This window comes from Priapulus caudatus, unplaced genomic scaffold (assembly GCF_000485595.1).
Source record: "Priapulus caudatus unplaced genomic scaffold, Priapulus_caudatus-5.0.1 Scaffold0, whole genome shotgun sequence".
Classification (NCBI taxonomy): Eukaryota; Metazoa; Priapulida; class Priapulimorpha; order Priapulimorphida; family Priapulidae; genus Priapulus; species Priapulus caudatus.
The window spans coordinates 165596-185732 of NW_014577061.1; the positions used below are offsets into that span (position 1 = coordinate 165596).

At 42.5% G+C, this 20137-nt stretch overlaps 1 protein-coding gene across 1 annotated transcript in view; it reads left to right on the forward strand.

Annotated features, from left to right (window-relative positions):
- The first annotated feature begins 729 nt into the window (after positions 1-729).
- LOC106805455 overlaps positions 730-20137 on the forward strand; it is a 108214-nt gene continuing 88806 nt past the window's right edge. The window contains exons 1-6 of the mRNA XM_014807431.1: positions 730-762; positions 1104-1297; positions 6250-6403; positions 10282-10362; positions 10954-11055; positions 16201-16352. Of these exons, the coding sequence (XP_014662917.1) occupies positions 730-762; positions 1104-1297; positions 6250-6403; positions 10282-10362; positions 10954-11055; positions 16201-16352 (716 nt within the window). The remainder of the gene's footprint in view (positions 763-1103; positions 1298-6249; positions 6404-10281; positions 10363-10953; positions 11056-16200; positions 16353-20137) is intronic.

The window sequence follows — 20137 nt, forward strand, 5'->3', positions numbered from 1 at the left end:
ATATATAATTAATATTTATTAGTATTACATATTATTATATAACGCGACCTCATATAACACAAGCGCCTTAGTTCATGAACACATGGCGCCTTGCTCGCATCACATCTAGAGCCGGCATTGGGTGCAGTTACGCCCTAGTGCATGGTGTTGGCGAACTCCCTCACGGCACTGTTACGATGCATAATGCTTTTCACTGCTGATATGAGCATATATATATTATTATAGTATAAGAAAAATATAATTAGGGTGTTTCATTTTCATCAGCAAGAGCGTTTTTGAGAATAATATTTTCTCTCACAAGGCGTATAAATATCGCGTGTGTGGGCGCGTGTGTGGGCGCGTATGAGTGGCGTGATATGTAACATAAATCCTCAACGATGTCAGTCTATAACAGAGTTCAAGTAGTTCACGAAGATCATATCGTATTGTGAGTATATCGTGTTCGCGAAAATACGCTCTAAAGAGGATTAGATCCGCTTTGCTTTTCGAATAATAGTTCTATTTTCGGATCTTCCCGGAAAGCAGCCAGGACGATCGTGCAGTCATATCACACACAGTCAAGCGTGACAACGTCACGCCATAATCGTACCGCAGTGCTGATCGCCTGCACACCTTGGCACATTCGCCAGATAATCGCCAAGTTTAGAGCAAAACACTGCAGTTATTAGTATCGTAGTAAACCAGGGGCTCGTTTTCAGAAACAAAATTAACATTAGTATTAACTTTACGATGTTTCTGACAACGGCCCCCGGGTTCATATTGGTCAGTGTTGGGTCATGTCTGCGCCTTCTCCTGCTGTGGATAAGGAGAGCGCATTCGCTGGAATATGGTGAACGTTACTCAGTTGTCTTAGCCGTGGTGGCTTGGAAAAAAAATTTCTTTGAAGTATATCTTCCACTTTTAGTTCTAATCTTCCATTAGCCATTTCAATCGTGCATGCATCAACCATATTATCTGTCATATTGTCACCACAGACGCATAGAAAATTGCATTATCTCGATCTTGATAGCTGAAACTTTTATATTAACTCGATCGTAATGATAAATACCTTTGAAGAATAGATACCAGCGATCGTCTACTATATCTGCTCGTTCGTGTTACAGACGTTTAAGGAGTACCAGGATGCGTATCAGAAGTACAAGTCGCATAAGGGCGCGAGCAACGAGTCGCAGTATCTGCAGCAGTACTACCACGCGCACAACTCGTACGTCCTCCATCTGAGAGCTTCCAATGGCCTCATCGACTCATTCCACTACACAACACTTCCTCAACTGCTCGACGTGAGATCTAAGTCCGGGTGTTCTTTTTCGCGCGCTTGCGTGCGTGCGTGCGTGCGTGCGTACGGGCGTGCGTGCGTGCGTGCGTGCGGGCGTGGGTAGGTTGGTTGCCCCGCGTCCGTGCGTGCATATGTGCGGGGCCGCGCGTGTGGGTGGGTCGGTGCCTTGTGTGCGTGCGCGCGCGCGTGCGTGCGTACAGGCGTGGGTGGGTCGGTGCCTTGCGTCTGTGCGTACGCGCGCGCGTGCGTGCGTACGGGCGTGGGTGGGTCGGTGCCTTGCGTGCGTGCGTGCGCGCGTGCGTGCGTACGGGCGTGGGTGGGTTGGTGCCTTGCGTCTGTGCGTGCGCGCGTGCGTGCGTACGGGCGTGGGTGGGTCGGTGCCTTGCGTGCGTGCGTGCGCGCGTGCGTGCGTACGGGCGTGGGTGGGTTGGTGCCTTGCGTCTGTGCGTGCGCGCGTGCGTGCGTACGGGCGTGGGTGGGTCGGTGCCTTGCGTCCGTGAGTGTGTGCGTGTGTGCGTGCGCGTCTGTGTAGCGACGTTTAAATAACTGCGAGCTGATTTAGAACGGCACGCGCGCTGTCTGTAGAATCGATAAGTTGATCACATTAGTGTAAACGCGATCAGTATAGATACTCGCAGTAGCTATTCTATCTCGCTGCACAATGAGCCTTTGATATTATAATACGTGAATAACGATGAGTAGTGATGATTATGATGGTAAGAACGAGCACAGGGGGTGGGGACTAGGAGAATAAGGAGGAAGAGGAGACGAGGAAGAAGAAGAATACGAGGAGATGGCAGCCGCGGAGAATAAAGTGGCGGCTTTACAAGTCTGCATTCACTGCGATCACATAAAAGTCTAAAGAAAACCAACTGCATGCAGAAAAGTCACAATATATACTGCGGCACAGACGAATGCGTGATGCTGGGCCTTTCTTCCTTGAACGCTGTCATTAAAACACGCACTCGATAAAACCAACCGGTCGTGTGTGTGTGTATATATATATATATATATATATATATATATATATATATATATATATATATATATATATATATATATATATATATTGTAACTAGCGAGAGATGTCGCTTCGTTCATTGAAAAAATGGTTACCTGGCCAGGTTTTAGTGTTTGTGTAGAGTAATTGTCGCGTATTACCTCCGTGCTTGTAGCAAGGAGGTGGATTGCTGTCAAAAACACGAAAAAACACGATCACAGACACGCGAACGCAAACGCACGCGACCGCAGTTTTGATTATTATATAATTGAATATAATTATACCCATTTAGCGGGATATTTCATAAATACGTGTTGTGTTATTTAATAGGTTTCTGTCGGCAAAATATTGCTGTGTTTGTTGCACCTTCCGCGTTCAAGTGTTATCGCAGAATCTAGCATGCAATTAAATGTATAGGAAACCCTGACAGCATTTCGAACAAAAGAGATTCGGCATCGTGCAAAGACCGGGTTACATATAATCCACGAGCTCACGTTACTGTAATATTTATTATTTATAGTAATGTGGGCTTTTGACACTTTTAACGTAATTTTTCACGAACGATGTTATTGTCTCTCGGGGATAGGATAACCGTCATACTCGTACTATAAATTTTAAGTTTTAACGCGTATAGTACGGCTGAATAATGCGAAAAACCAGGAAAACAGAAAAACGTGATTAAACGCTTGTGAATCGTTTCTGCTTTTGAACGGCAACGCGTGCATCCTGCCTCAAGATCCCCATCAAAGATACTCTTACAACTGCTTGAGAAAGTCCAATGGTACAGAGAAATATGTAGTTGGCTTTGTTTGCCACGCACTATCGTGTGAAATTATGTTCTTGGATGCATTTCGGCTGAAATCCTTCCCTCTGATCCACTAATGATTTAAAACGAGGCGATTCAAAATTATCCGAGCTACAAGCGCGCATGTGTTTGCCGATCCGCTGCAGTTATCGCCTATTAGCCTCTCTATGGGGAACAGCTCATAAAAAGGGGGAAACCACTAAAATGAGGCAAACTGCGTTAAGCGTGTGTGAGTAGTGTTTTAGCGCGATCAGCTTGTCTTGCTCGTATAGAGCCGCATGACGGTGAGACACTTGCATTATTAATCGCGTGTGCGAATGCTCATCTTCTTATTGAGCATATCGCTGCACTTGCAATAGAACGAGCTTTTAGTTCGTTTGTAGCCCAGCCAGCAGGCCGCGAGACTAAATGTCAATACACAAAAGACGAGGGTTTTCGATGTATGACTAAAGCTTGTCGGAGCTAGACTGATTAATGATGCAGTAAACACACGGCCCTATAATCGCGACTTCTTGTAGCGCATAAACTACAAGATGTTTGCAGCGTACATCCTTCGTGTCGCAAAGCAAATTGCCATGTTGAAGCTAGCTCTAGTACTATAGCCCTTGTTGCCATGGGTTATAGCCCCGGGTTATAGAGCTGTAGTACTAGAGCTGTGTTGAAGCATGCCTGTGTTGGCTTCTCGATCGCGCTGCAATTCAGGGGCGCACAGTTTTCATTCGTCATTGCGACATTCGTCTTCTATTACGCAATCAAACGCATTTGAATCTTCTTCTTCAGACCGGACTATCCTTGCAACCTCTGGAATGTGTGGGAAACGTGGATGAAAGATATTGAGCTGGATGCACAGGTTAGTAGAAGCGTGTTTTTAGCCATGTGTATATTGCCTGATGCCCGATAATAAAAAATAATCAGTTAATCATATCAAAATAATAATGGCTATAAGAGCTAAGATATATAATATAAGATATATGGATTAAGATATAGGAGCTATATTAATGGACTGTTAAGCGGGAAGTGAATCACAGCGGCGATCGTAGATTATATGCCGGCCATACATCCCGACATCAAGATTCACACATCAAGTCATCAGAAATGCGCCACAATACACACAATACACGGCTAACAAATGTATAAACACAGTACACAATACACGGTCAACAAAATTATAAACACAATACACAATACACGGCTAACAAATATATAAACACAGTACACAATACACGGCCAACAAATATATAAACACAGTACACAATACACGGCCAACAAAATTATAAACACAATACACAATACACGGCTAACAAATGTATAAACACAGTAAACACTACACGGCCAACAAAATTATAAACACAATACACAATACACGGCTAACAAATGTATAAACACAGTACACAATACACGGCCAACAAAATTATAAACACAATACACAATACACGGCTAACAAATGTATAAACACAGTACACAATACACGGCCAACAAATGTATAAACACAGTAAACACTACACGGTCAACAAATATATAAACACAGTACACAATACACGGTCAACAAAATTAGAAACACAATACACAATACACGGCTAACAAATATATAAACACAGTACACAATACACGGCCAACAAATATATAAACACAGTACACAATACACGGTCAACAAAATTATAAACACAATACACAATACACGGCTAACAAATATATAAACACAGTACACAATACACGGCCAACAAATATATAAACACAGTACACAATACACGGTCAACAAAATTATAAACACAATACACAATACACGGCTAACAAATGTATAAACACAGTACACAATACACGGCCAACAAAATTATAAACACAATACACAATACACGACTAACAAATATATAAACACAGTACACAATACACGGCCAACAAAATTATAAACACAATACACAATACACAGCTAACAAATATATAAACACAGTACACAATACACGGCCAACAAAATTATAAACACAATACACAATACACGGCTAACAAATATATAAACACAGTACACAATACACGGCCAACAAAATTATAAACACAATACACAATACACGGCTAACAAATGTATAAACACAGTACACAATACACGGCCAACAAAATTATAAACACAATACACAATACACGGCTAACAAATGTATAAACACAGTATACAGCAAACGTGACATATAAACGTGATTTTGGGGGCAATGCACTAACGATGCCATGGGAATGCATCAACTAAACCTGAAAATGTAACGCGTAATAACAGAGATATATCTCATATATTCCATGATTCACTCACTGTACGTTAGCATGCCCCGCTAATGTGGGATATCACCTGAAACAACACAGGCATAAACTATTTCCGCATGATTTCAGCCATGTTATAGGCGAGAGACCTGGGTCAACATGAAAGGCAAAATATCCGGTCTCTCGCTGATCACGGCATATAGAGCGTGTGCGGGGTCCCAGCTGGTATCCAAACCCTGGGACGTGTTGGTACTAATAGGCAGAAATACGACTTCCAATGCGAAATTTATAGGCTTATTGGAGTTTCAACACCTGATGGAATTATTATTTTATTAATTTTTATATTTTATTATTATATTATTGCTATATTTAAGATGATAATGATGGCCCGGGGCGGGATAATGCATCCTCTTGTATGTTTACTGAAATACCCAAAGTGCAAAGTAGTAACGAGGAATGGCGGAGGACACGCCGCAAACACTATAGACGAAAGCAATATTTTTAAACATATATATATATATATATATATTATATATATTATATATTGTAAACTAGCGAGAGATGTCGCTTGTTCATTGAAAAAATGGTTACCTTGGCCAGGTTTTAGTGTTTGTGGTAGAGTAATTGTCGCGTATTACCTCCGTGCTTGTAGCAAGGAGGTGGATTGCTGTCAAAAACACGATCACAGACACGCGAACGCAAACGCACGCGCACACGCACACGACACGCACGCACACGCCACGCACACGCACACGCACACGCACACGCACACGCACACGCACACGCACACACGCATTGATTTTTTTATAACTATTCTTGCAGGCGGTAATACATAGTTTTAATATGCCTGCTGGCTGAAATATCGAAGTTAGAAGTTGCTTTGATGAAGCACCAGCTTGTAACCGAGCCCTACTATATTTTTTTCAGCTTAACTCGGACATGGGGCAGTCATCTATCCACGAACATTCACGATAGTCTAATGGAGAGAACGTCGCATCGACGAAACCAGGCGAAGAAGATTTTCCAGTACAGGGACACGTTGGAAAACGCGGTGTGCAAGAGCGAGGAAATACTGCTGAAGGTATGTTGTTGCATATTTCAGCTGTTAGAGGGCGCTGGTGGGCGTCACTTGAATCTCTGCGATTTTCTCTCTCTCTCTCTCTCTCTCTCTCTCTCTCTCTCTCTCTCTCTCTCTCTCTCTCTTTCTTTCTCGCGCGCGCTCTCTCTCTCTCTCTCTCTTTCTTTCTTTCTCTTCCCCCTCTCTCTTCTCTCTTCTCTCTCTCTCTCTCTCTCTCTCTCTCTCTCTTTCTGTCTCGCACTTTCTCTCTCTCTCTCTTTTCTTCTGTCTCTCTTCTCGTCTCTTCTCTCTCTCTCTCTCTCTTCTCTCTCTCTCTCTCTCTCTCTCTATCACTCTCTTTCTCCCACTCTCCCTCTGCCCTCTCCTCTCTCTCTCTCATCTCTCTCTCTCTTTCTCGCTCTTCTCTCCCCTCTTCTCTCCTCTCTCTCTCTCTCTCTCTCTTTCTCTCTCTCTCTCTCTCTCTCTCTCTCTCTCTCTCTCTCTCTCGTTCTCACTCGCTTTCTCTCACTCAGATATTGCCGTTAAAATTCACCGCAACAGCGGTCAAGTTTTTTTCCTCCTGAGTGGCTTAGGTGTAAAGCAGAGTTTGATTGCTCTACACACACCTCGATAGATTGGAAGGCCGACCGTGGTAACGTACGCGTCAAGCTAATTAAAAACGCCGCGAATGCATTGAAGGTCTTTCCTAGTAATATGCTGGGTTCAAGTCACTGCCAGAACACCTGTTCAAAAAATTTTTCTTTTTTGGGAAATATCATATCTCATGAGCCATTTTGTTCATATAATTTAGGGAGACATGATATGTATTAGTCGTGAATCGATAGCAGCTTTCAATTTGTTTCTGCAGAATTGCAATGTCGATTTAAATGGCGCGATGAGATTGAATAATAAATAGCGAAAACTTTTGAAACCGTATAATATTCCACAAATGCATTATCCCAAAACTTGACAGCAACCAAATGCAAATCCCAACATCCCAGTTGCCTCTTTGTACTATGAATGACCTGTACACTTTACACTTATTGATAAACTTGATGCGTACAGGCACGTATTGTATGGCTATATAGTTAGTTCGATTTTCTGTCACGAATCATCTGTTAGATTTGCTTAACGCAATTCTTGTGGTGGAAAATTCTTTTAACGCGCTATAATGGTAATATGTGGCTATGTTACTGAGTCGGCTAACGTTTTGTCTAATGGCTAGTGATTATTGATTGAACTTGAACGAGATGCCGAGTTCAAATATCTTCACTAAGCAGTACTGCGTAGAATGTACTAAACCGGGCACAAATGGAATAAAGGCTCACAATATATATAATATATAGTATATATATATATATATATATATATATATAGTATCATTTATAATGTGGTTGTGGTGTAGTGTGTGTGTGTGTGCGTGCGTGGTTGCGTGCGTGCGTGCGTGTCGTGTGCGTGAGGCGTTCTGTTGTTTGTTGTCTGTTGTTTTGTCTGTCTCTCTTTGTGTGGTGTGTGTGTGCGGCGCTGCGCGTGGGGTGTGCGTGTGAGTTCGAGCGTGGATGTGCGTGTGCGTGTGCGTGTGCGTGTGCGTGTGCTGTGCGTGTGCGTGTCGTGTGCCGTGCGCGTTTGGCGCCGTTTCGTGCGTGTGAGTGTGGGCGCGTGTGTGGGCGCGTATGAGTGGCGTGTATATGTACATAAATCCTCAACGAATGTCAGTCTATAACAGAGTTCAAGTAGGTTCACGAGATCATATCGTATAGGTGAGTATATCGTGTTCGCGAAAATACGCTCTAAGAGGATTAGATCGCTTTGCTTTTCGAATAATAGTTCTTATTTTCGGATCTTCCCGGAAAGCAGCCAGGACCATCGTGCAGTCATATCACACACAGTCAAGCGTGACAAGTCACGCCATAAATCGTACGCAGTGCTGATCGCCTGCACAACCTTGGCACATTCGCCAGATAATCGCCAAGTTTAGAGCAAAACACTGCAGTTATTAGTATCGTAGAAACCAGGGCCCGTTTTCAGAAACAAATTAACATTAGTATTAACTTTACGATGTTTCTGACAACGGCCCCGGGGTATATTGGTCAGTGTTGGGTCATGTCTGCGCCTTCTCCTGCTGTTGGATAAGAAGAGCGCATCTCGCGGAATATGGTGAACGTTACTCAGTTGTCTTAGCGTGGTGGCTTGGAAAAAAAATTTCTTTGAAGTATATCTTCACTTTTAGTTCTAATCTTCCATTAGCCATTTCAATCGTGCATGCATCAACCAATATATCTGTCATATTGTCACCACAGACGCATAGAAAATTGCATTATCTCGATTCTTGATAGCTAAACTTTATATTAACTCGATCGTAATGATAAATACCTTTGAAGAATAGATTTACCAGCGTGCGTCTACCTAATCTGCTCGTTCGTGTTACAGACGTTTAAGGAGTACCAGGATGCGTATCAAGAAGTACAGTCGCATAAGGGCGCGAGGCAACGAGTCGCCAGGATCTGCAGCAGTACTACCACGCGAACAACTCATCGTCCTCCATTGAGAGCTTCCATGCCTCATCGACATCATGCCACTACACAACACTTTCCTCAACTGCTCGACGTGAGAATCTAAGTTCACCGGTGTTCTTTTCGCGCGCTTTGCGTGCGTGCGTGCTGTCGTGCGTACGGGCGTGCGTGGGCGTGCTCGTTTGCGTGCGGGCAGCGTGGGTAGGTTGGTTTGCCCGCGTCCGTGCGTGCATATGTGCGGGCCGCGCTGTGGGTGGGTCGGTGCCTTGTGTGGTGTCTAGCGCGCGCGTGCGTGCAGTACGCGTGGGGGGCTGGGCGTGCCCGCGACGTGTAGCGTGTGGTCGGTGCGCGTGCGTGCGATCTGCCGTGCTTGCTGTACGGCTGGGCGCTGCGCGTGCGTGGCGGTGCTCGTACGGGCATGGTGGCGCGGGCCTGCGTCCGGGCCGCGGAGTGGTCCGTCTGTGTAGCACGTTTAAATAACTGCGAGCTGATTTAGAACGGCACGCGCGCTGTCTGTAGAATCGATAAGTTGATCACATTAGTGTAAACGCGATCAGTATAGATACTCGCAGTGAGCTTATTCTATCTCGCTGCACAATGAGCCTTTTGATATTATAATACCGTGAATAACGATGGGTAGATGCATGATTATGATGATAAGAACGAGCACAGGGTGGGGACTAGGAGAATAAGGAGGAAGAGGAGACGAGGATAGAAGAAGAATACGAGGAGATGGCAGCCGCGGAGAATAAAAGTTGGGGCGGCTTTACAAGTCTGCATTCACTGCGATCACATAAAAGTCTAAAGAAAACCAACTGCATGCAAAAAAGTCACAATATATACTTGCGGCACAGACGAATGCGTGATGCTGCGGTATTTCTTCCTTGAACCGCTGTCATTAAAACACGCACTCGATAAAACCAACCGGTCGTTGTGTGTTGTGTTGTATATATATATATATATATATATATATTATTATATATATATATTATATATATATAGAGAGAGAGAGAGAGAAGAGAGAGAGAGAGAGAGAGAGAGAGAGAGAGTGAGAGAGAGAGAGAGACGACCGGTTGGTTTTATTGAGTGCGTAATATATATATATATATATATAATATATATATATATATATATATATTATATAATATATAATATATATATATACACTGTATTTGATCTACGAATGATACTTGCGACGGAAAATGCGGGCTGGTGTCGAGGCTTTTACGGAAAATCCCATTAACCCATCGTCATTAGGGTTTTCGCGTAGAGACAGCGTCTAAATATGATCGCGATTGAAAGCGGCGGCGGTGGGGCGCGATGCTATATATTGTTTGCCGATGTGTTTCGAGCTATCCGTGATGGATTTTGCATTTTCATACTTTGCAGGAATTGGAAGAGGTGCACACAGAGCTCAGCAATATCATCTCCAGTGCCATTGCCCAGCATAACTCGCTGCTATCTGTAAAAGTAAGTGAGTTAAATAAGTGAAAGTAAAAGTGAAAAGTGAAAGTCAACGTAAAAAGTAAGTAAAGGTGAGTAAGTGGGATAGTGCTGCAATAGTCCAACCCAGTGCATCAGAATGCTGAAGACATCGACGTTCAAGTTAGAGGCAGCTGGTAATATGAGGCTAACATAAGCTTTTTTTTGTTTTGGTGAAGCGACTTATTTACACCTATTTACACCTACTATCTACTATACTTTACTATTTACACCTATTTTAATTGGACATACACGGTCTGTAAACTCGCCGGGTAAACGATAGATAGTAGTATTCGCCTAATTAATATATTATATACTGCCGCTGACACCCCCTCCCCTTCCCCGGTTGTCTGCCTGCAGAAAAATCATTAAAGTTTACATATCATCTGATGGATTTACCAGCAAGCTCCTGGCAGCACACGATATGCTCTGTAAAGTTTCTGTGAATTTTTAATGCCCATGGATGATCGAGTCGGAATGTGTGATAGAGTCCAAGTACGCACTTATATTATATGTATATTACAATAGCATTAACACGTAAAATTGCCTGACATATTTGCGCTTTTAATGTTGATACAGACAATCCATCAATTCAGGCACATTGTTTCACTTGTGTTTATGAAGCATCGTGTCAAGGTGACATTTGCGAAGCGACTTATTGATTACTGTGACATTCCATGGGTGTGAATAAATTGCAGCTCATCCTTTAATTACTGTAAAAATATACATACACTAATACAGTGTTTATTACTCTCATGCAGCAGGGTAATACCAGTATATATACAAAATGCAAAGATATGTTCAAAAACTAAAATATTTACTTGATTACTCTCGCGTAATTATCCTGACAAGCTATGGTAAAATTTTGCTTGAAAAAATATTTTCCACGTTCCCACATCCATGCAGAAGAGAGGATTCAGCGCTCCGCTCTGCACAATGAACTCTATATAATACATTGATTAAAAAAAATTAGTCGGTTATATTGCCTGCATGCATCACAGCTGGTTGGCAACTTGCCGATGATTTATTTATTTCTACCTGGGACCGTTATTGTCAAGTTTACTCGTATCCCTTGCACTAAACTAAATTCGTAATGAACACCGATTCACTTCCGATTCAGAGACCATAGTTTTACATTCTAATGGTAATTGTCGGGAATTTGTCGCGCCACGAAGCACAGTCCGAGAGCAAAATCATGTACTCTAGTTCGTATACGCCTCGGGCCGTTACGGCTAAGTGGCGTGATATTAGCGTTATTGCATGCGAGCCGCAAGTGCCGCGTGTTAAGAGTATCTTACCACGCACTATTAGTTGACTCACTTTCGTATTAAGTTCTCTAATGAAGCGAACGATGAGCGAAATGTGAATGGCTTGGAAGCAGCCGGGAGTCAAACATTAATAGTTTAGAGTCCGGTGTCTGCTCGCCTCGACGGTCTAATGCTGCGTCTGTATGCGACCCGGCGGCAATTTCGAAGGAATTGTGGCGAGACGGAGAAGCAGGGATGCGATCACGTTGACTACGTATCGATCACGGTTGCGATGAATTTTTACGCATAGCTGTTACCAATTTTCGCCTCTAGATGGCACCACCGTGCAGCGCATATCAATCCTAGGAAGATATTTCGTTTGAGAATGCATCTTTTAAAATTATCTTTGGGTACCATAGAACCCTTGTGCAAAGTTTTATGCTTTCTTCAAGAAGTGAACGATTCTGGTGCTTAGCCGCTCTACTATATGTAGCATGTAAGGCAAGATCATTGAAATGATGTAATATGCAAATCAATACCCGGGATATAATGAAGATGTTTTGTGGGCGTCTTATTTCATCCTAGTTCAGGTTTATGGGCTAGTAGGACATGTACAGATTGGCTTAAACCCATTCTAGACACCCACAGAGTAGGCATGCCTAGTATGGCTGTAATCGCTAGTTTTCGAAGCCACACACCATGCACGCACGCACGGGCGCGCGCACAAACACACATTAACGCAAACACACATTCACACACGCGCACGTACACATTCACACAGTGGCCTAGTTAGAGGGGGTAAGGGGGCCATGCTCCCCCCTGTTAATCCAAAAGTAAAATAAAAAATAAAAAATAAAAAAATGAACAACATTGATCGAATTGACAGTGCAACAGTACACACGACCGACCCTTACCCCCATGGCCTGGAAGTATTTTTACAGGAACCGTTTTGCATCTTTTTTTGAATCCGCCACTGAACAGTTACATAACTTGAGAGCAGAGAACAACGAACAAAAATGTCGCCTTTTCGCATGGCGCCCAAAACAAAGATTGCAGAGCTGAGAGGTGGGGAGCGTAGGGTGTGGAGAGGGAGGCGGAGGAACCATTAAGATATTAAGTCATCCACTATTTTGCGCAGTTTGCTGTTTTTGACCCCCCTGTTAAAAAATCCTGGCTACGTCACTGCATTCACAGTACATAATTATGCGCACGTACACATTCACATTACGCACGCGCACGTACACATTCACAGTACATACGCGCACGTTACGTACACATTCACAGTACATACGCGCACGTACACATTCACAGTAACCATACCGCCGCAAGTACCACATTCACAGTTACATACGCGCAACGTACACGATTCACAGTACATACGCGCACGTTACGTACCATTCACAGTACATACGCGCACGTTGCACACTTCACGCGATACGTACGCGCACGTACCAGCATTCACAGTACGATACCGCACGTACCATCATTTTACGAGTAGCATACGCGCACGTTACGTAACACATTCACAGTACATTACGCGGCACCCCGTACACATTAACAGTAATACGCGCACGTACACATTCACCCAGTACATCCCGCGCACCGTACACATCACGTACATACGCGCCGTACACAATTCACAGTTACAACGCGCACGTTACGTACACATTCACAGTACATACGCGCACGTACACATTCACAGTACATACGCGCACGTACACATTCACAGTACATACGCGCACGCACGAATTCACAGTACATACGCGCACCGTTAGTACACGATTCACAGTACATACGCGCACGTTACGTACACATTCACAGTACATACGCGCACGTTACGTACACATTCACGTACATCACCTGCACGTACAACATTCACAGTACATACCGGTCCTCTATGTACACATCCTCCACCAGGTACATACGCGCATGGTACCTATTCACCAGTACATACGGCGCACGTTACGTACACATTCACAGTACATACGGCGCACGTACAATTCACAGCTCATACGCGCCGTACACATTCACAGTACAGCTACGCGCCACCGTTACGTACACAGTAGGCCTACATTACGGCATGCAGGCGCATGCATATACACCGCACACGCGCACGTCACAACACGCACGGACACAGACACAACAGGCTAGATGCATAAAACATCGTTTATTTTAGATAGTCTGCACATCTTCTGCCTAGTTTGTTGGACTACTAGAGATAGTAGATAAACTTGAAGGCGCGAATCGTCTTCAGTCGAAATTTATTATGTGATTTTCACGCATTACTTTTGTTTAACGCATCGGTCGGGGCATCATAATTAGTATCGCTGTGAAATTCGCTATGGTTGCTACATCAGTCGCACGCGTGCGTCTCTTCAACACTAAACCGCAAATGTATGCCGTTATTACGATAAATCCGGTTTATTATAATATTATAATAATGTATATTTTAGATGACGAACCAAAGTCAACGCTACGAAAGTAGGCAGCAGCACCGTGGCGCTACTTGGTGAACCCGAAACAAGACATTGCCAGCTTCGTAGAGAGTTTACATCATGATGCAAGTGTTAGCAAATCCAAGCACACTTTCCACTTACTTGCTAATGGGGTTGCGATGATGGAAGTAAGCGATGTACTATCAGATCGCGTTTAAGTAACAATATGGAATTGGAAAACGCATGGTAACGTGCGTGTTTTATAACCACGCATGAGCTGTAAATATTATTTCTTTATTTAATTATTTATTAATATTTATTATTTTTTTTTATTATTATTATTATATTATAGTTATTATTATTGATTATATCATTATTATTTCAAAGTGGAATCACGGCATTAGCCGGTGGCTCTTATCCGTCCCAACTAATAGGGATCAATCCAGAATTTTCGCGAGGATGTGTGCTGTTCCCAGTAGTGCGATTTTCTGCACTTCTTGGGCAGTGTGTTGGCCAGGGAGTTCCTTAAGTTCTTCTCAAACCATTCTTTTAGTAGAGCCAATGGGCTCCAACCACCACTGGTTCCAATTTCTCGTCTTTTATTTCCACATCCTCCGTATTTCAATCTTCAGATCTTGTACTTGGTGAGTTTGTCCCTTTGCCTTCACCATAATGTTAGGTAGGTCATCTGGGTTACGGGGCTTAGGGCGGTCGAAGGTCATATCAGCATCGTTTTTTCTTCTGTTGTGAGCACTAGATCGGGCGCGTTTGCAGGTATCGTGCGAGTCCTGATGCACCGCCAGATCCCACATATTTGTGTGTTAGTATCTCCTTAGGTTGGTAACTGTCTCTCCGGTATGTTCATACAGGTGTCAGTATCTTGTCCACCCAAATTTCACTCAGATTTGACCAGGTGCAGATAGCTTGGTGACTTGTTTATGGCGAATTTATGTTACTCGGTTGGGGCTAGCACTGTGCATCGCAGATGATGTGTGGCTGATAGTCTCCTCTGCTTTGCCTGCACATTCTTGCACTTTGATTGACCTGTGCTGAGGAGTTGCGTTGTGATTGTATCTTGGTGGTGAGTGCTTGGTCTTGACGCCAGATGATATCAGGCTTTCGTGTCTCGCGTCCGTTGAGCCCGGAACTACTGAGCCAGCAAAGCTTGCAGTCTTGTGGCAAATATGGCCTGTCGGAGGCTGTCTTGTAGAATCTTCCTGCTCAAAGGCTTGTTCTTCAATACTCATCTTCTCTCTTCTAATTTGGTCTTCAGTCTCTGCCTTTGTTGAGGACTGGCTGGCGGGACTGGGACACAAGTACTTGGCTTTGAATTTCTTTTAGCCTCGCGTAAGAGAGGTGCTTGATATTCCAGTACTATGAATTTTGATAGTTTGTAATTTGTTTCCTTAGCTCGATGTAGTCGCTAGACCTACAATGGCGTGTTGTCGCAGACATCAGTTCAAATGAGACCACGACCCACCATTTGTTGCCTCCTTGATTACAGTCGCTCTAATCTGTTTTGACGGTGATGGCAGACCTTGACATGGTTAGTAGCTTTCTTTGATCTTGCGATCCATCCTTTCGATATCTGTCGCACCAGTTGTATCACCCCGAAGCTGTACACGGGGACTTGGGAGTGACCAGGCTTGATCGCGTATCTTGTTTTTTAGCAGAGCTCCGACTTGAGAACTAGGCGACCTGCGGCGATAGTACTCCTTAAGCAATGTTCTTCCTTCATCCTTTTGCATGCTGAATACCATCACTTTCGTCTACATCCAGATATTTGTAGGTGTCTTCGTTGGTTAAAGACTTTGTGCTGTTTGTCACTAAGCTCAATTTCTCTTTTATACTAAGCTTACACCTTTTAAGAACTGCGGTTGCCACTTTTCCAACAAATCCATTTTGATGTCATCACTGAGCTTATACTGCCTCATCAGGGGCCTGCTCCAATACTAATATTCGTTCGGTGGTGAACAGTTTTAGAGGCATCCATTTTATCGATTATTATTATTATTATTATTATTATTATTATTATTATCGGTGTTGTTGTTGGAAGAGTGGTGATGAAAAAGGCAGCAGTTACAGCGGCGGCAGCAGTGACAACAGCTAGTGCCTATTCTAACGCTTTCGCGTGATTGTTTAAGGATTTGCTAAAGAACGAATTGGTGGCGAGCAAATCTGCCGATGTACATATCAATCAGCGCTACCTGGTGTTGAGGCAGCAGGAGACCGAACTAGAGGGTTTAGTGCGATATACACAGGAGACGCTGCATTCGCTCGTTGGGTTACAGCAAAGGTAAGTTTAAACCCAGTATTAACACACAGCCATATTCCGCACCTATATAGCATAATTATCTCGATACCAAACTAGGCAAAATGTACATCCGTATACTTGCCCTGATTTATGCCACTTTATTGTTAATTACCATATTAGCAGACTGCTATAGTAAAAGAAGAAGCTAGGATAGAACAGAAGCTAGTAAAACAGTTTATTTACTGTGAACGCCGTGCTTCCATACATAAGAATAGAAATGGATTGTGCAATACACAGATCTATTGATTAAATGCAAATTTGAGGCTGATGCGTCAGATTCTCGTGATTCAGCGTTCCACACACCGTTCTTGTAAAAGGCTTTGTGCGACATCCATATCTGGAGATAATTATATGCGTAAAATATTTTTTCCTATTTTACCGAAAAACGTACTGATCCTTGTTAAATTCTTATACTTGAATTTGATCGCGACATTAGGTGTGGTGTCTGCATGCTCAAAACCGGTCTGGTTTTGCGCTCTGTTCTTGCCGCGAGAGGCGCTAATGTCGACGGCTTCTGACGTCAGCGGTGGCAACATTCAGTCATGCAGCTATGAATTGTGTTAAAATTGCATTTCTGCGCACACTGAGTCGAAAAATCTCACTGTATATTGGATTATTATAATGCAAAATGTTGTATAATGTGTTTTATTGCACTTTGATATGCATATATTTGATTCCATTTGTGTGCGAAAATCCCGCATAATGAAAAAAACGCATATGAAATTGCTCACTTCTCGGTCTAGCGGACCAATTAAAATCACGTGAAATAGAAATACACGCGGTTATCCGCATTTTTGACACGCATAATATAAAAGACATAATGTCAATCTAATTTGTAGTAATAGCCGTGTATTTTTGCACATGGGTCTACGTTGAAGTATGACACTATATTCGTCAGACGAGAAGTCACTGTTTGCCAAATAGTAATTAACCGCGTGTAGATATACAATCCAGACGCTCGCTGATAATTATCCGGTGTTGGCGACATGCCGACGTGCAAAATATGAAGCGCGCGCTTTCTTCATTTACGTAGATATCTTTGGATGGATACGACGTACTACAGACAATGTTTGTTTGACCTTGAGCGCGCTAACAAATCCCTCTCCGCGACTAAAACGAATATTTATCCAGGCAGTGTTCATACGAAAATGCGTTTTCTTGTCGGTATCTCACTAAGTGCGATGAAAACTGATCTTCGGGGTTCAGATGACCAATTATCAACCGGCAAAAACCTGTTTTAAATCACACCGAGTCTGGGACAGATTTCCGAAAAATCTGGGTCAGCTTTGCGGTGTTTGATACCCTGCGGTTCAGCTGTGTGTCTATAATAGAGGCGATGTGGACCACGGGCACTTGGGACAGAGTCAGTAAAAACTGAAAACAATATTGAACGCACATTCACAAATACTACCGTACCTTTCAATTACAGTTTCACTGTTGTGTCACTGTATATAAACTTTCCTTCACAAAAACTAACGCCGAACGCTCCCGCACTCGCCGCTGCGAGTGTGCTGTGTTGCCATGAGAATGATAATATGTATATCAAGATTATATATTATATTTTATTGTATAGATTATATAAGATTACACTTTATATATATATTATCATTATCATGGCGACACAGCACACTCGCAGCGACGAGTGCGGGGGCGTTCGGCGTTAGTTTTTATGAAGGAAAGTTGATATACAGTGACACAATAGTGGAACTGTAATTGAGAGGTACGGTAGTATTTGTGAATGTGCGTTCAATATTATTTTCAGTTTTTACTGACTCTGTCCCAAGTGCCTGTGATGTGGACGGTTTCCGAGAAACCCGCTGTGCTGTTGGTTATACGCGCACGGTCCCTGATTCCTATACGCATCCCATTAGAAACAGCAATAGGATTCTAGAATTCTAGAATTCTATTACTTTTGTGAATATATTAATAAATTATTTGTAATTTGTAATTCTATACATTTTTGGAAAATGATTCTGTTACGTGTACTAACTCGGAGAAAAACTTTTTAACCTTTGTCTTTGACATTTCGTCTTCTATGTTTTATCGCATCATCGCAGCAGTCCAGATACAAAATAATTAATTGAAAAATAATCGAATAAAGTTCAGTATCTTGCTGGTTCAGCTATGCTCAGGGGAGTTTCGGTTAATTCTCAGTGGGAAACATTTTTCGTGGCTCAAAAAGTTGTGAAATAATAAAACTGAGAGTGAAAATCCAAATATCATCTTATGCATTAGCTGACTTAACAAATCCTGTCACTTTAACCGTTGGAGTTCTATTTAGCTGTAATTAATTAAATGAGGCTGGCTGGTCTTTTGGTTGTATTTTTCACTTCTTGTTGCCACATTTTGCCTTCACAAAAACGCATGTATGTCTAACGCTAAATATAGTAACCCGAATAATCATATGAAATGTGATATTATAATTGTGGAAGTTGTTCACACTGCTAGTACACCGAATTCCTGAACTTCTCTTGACATAGATATAGTGTCAATTTATCAGCGCCACCTGTTAGCGGTACAGCGTCGCTTGTGGTAGAGCAAACATTACACTCTGTCACTAATTAATTTTAATTTAATTTAAATTTTAGTTTTTAATTGCACTAAGTCTTAATGCCACTCTTAATGCGGTTTTAATTGCACAAACCCAAAACAAATTGCCAAACTGATATTCTCACATGTCTATGCTGATACGTCTAATGCAACGATTTAATGAGGCGAGATGTGAGAAAGCAAAAATTTTAGTGGATATAGATACTTTTACTAGAATAGTTGGTCTTATAAATTACACTGAGTGACAGTGCATGTGAGTGCTTTAGAATGCGAATACGCTTTCACCGATATCTGTTCAGTAAATGCAATTTAAATTATTAACTGTAAAATGGTACATATATGAGAAGTATATCACGCATCAACATTGCATCCGACAATATATACCTGTATACCAGTATACCAGTACATATATATATATATATATACATACATATTAAGTACAATTTCTATGTTGTGATAAATTTCAATAAAATAACGACACCACAGCGGATATACCTTACAGTGCACTAGACTATGCCATTAATTCATATTCTACGCTTGACTATACGTATTATGCCGTCTGATCCACGATTGTTCAATCTGTGTACTCTATATGTAGCTGGCTCGTACGAAGCCCTGTGATGTGCTTACATATATATAGAGAGAGAGAGAGAAGTCGACACTTCATTGTAACACGGGCTTGATGGATCTGTTTGATCTGTGCTCGTGAATCGGGGTAGCTACATGGCATAGCCTGCATTCTCAGATTACACCCATATTTGCCGTATTACCTACCATCTGCGCAGCCCTCACGCAGCTGCGCTGTGGCACGAATTTCTAGATCCCGTGTTGTGTCTATATCCATGAGTCCATGAATTAGGATATACACCGCATCAGTTCAGGCCCGAGACGTCGTTACACACGCACTGTGAATCTAGAATAAACCAAAACTGCTCAGAGAAGAAATAACGCTGTAGAAATAATATAATTGCCCGCCTTGTACTCTTTAATCATTTTCACGATTTATTAGTATCGCGATTGATTACAGAAGTATTAAAATTCGTTTTTACTCAAAGCATGACTTATGGCGCTGCACAAGTACAGTTAGTACTAAAAGAATAATATACCCTTTCCAAAACAGAGTTTACCGCAATGGGCTGCTTTTGTTTGAAATTGAGACAGCCAGTACTCGGTTTCACGCTAATGTTTTCCGTTGCGAGCAAGACATTTGCTCGGGC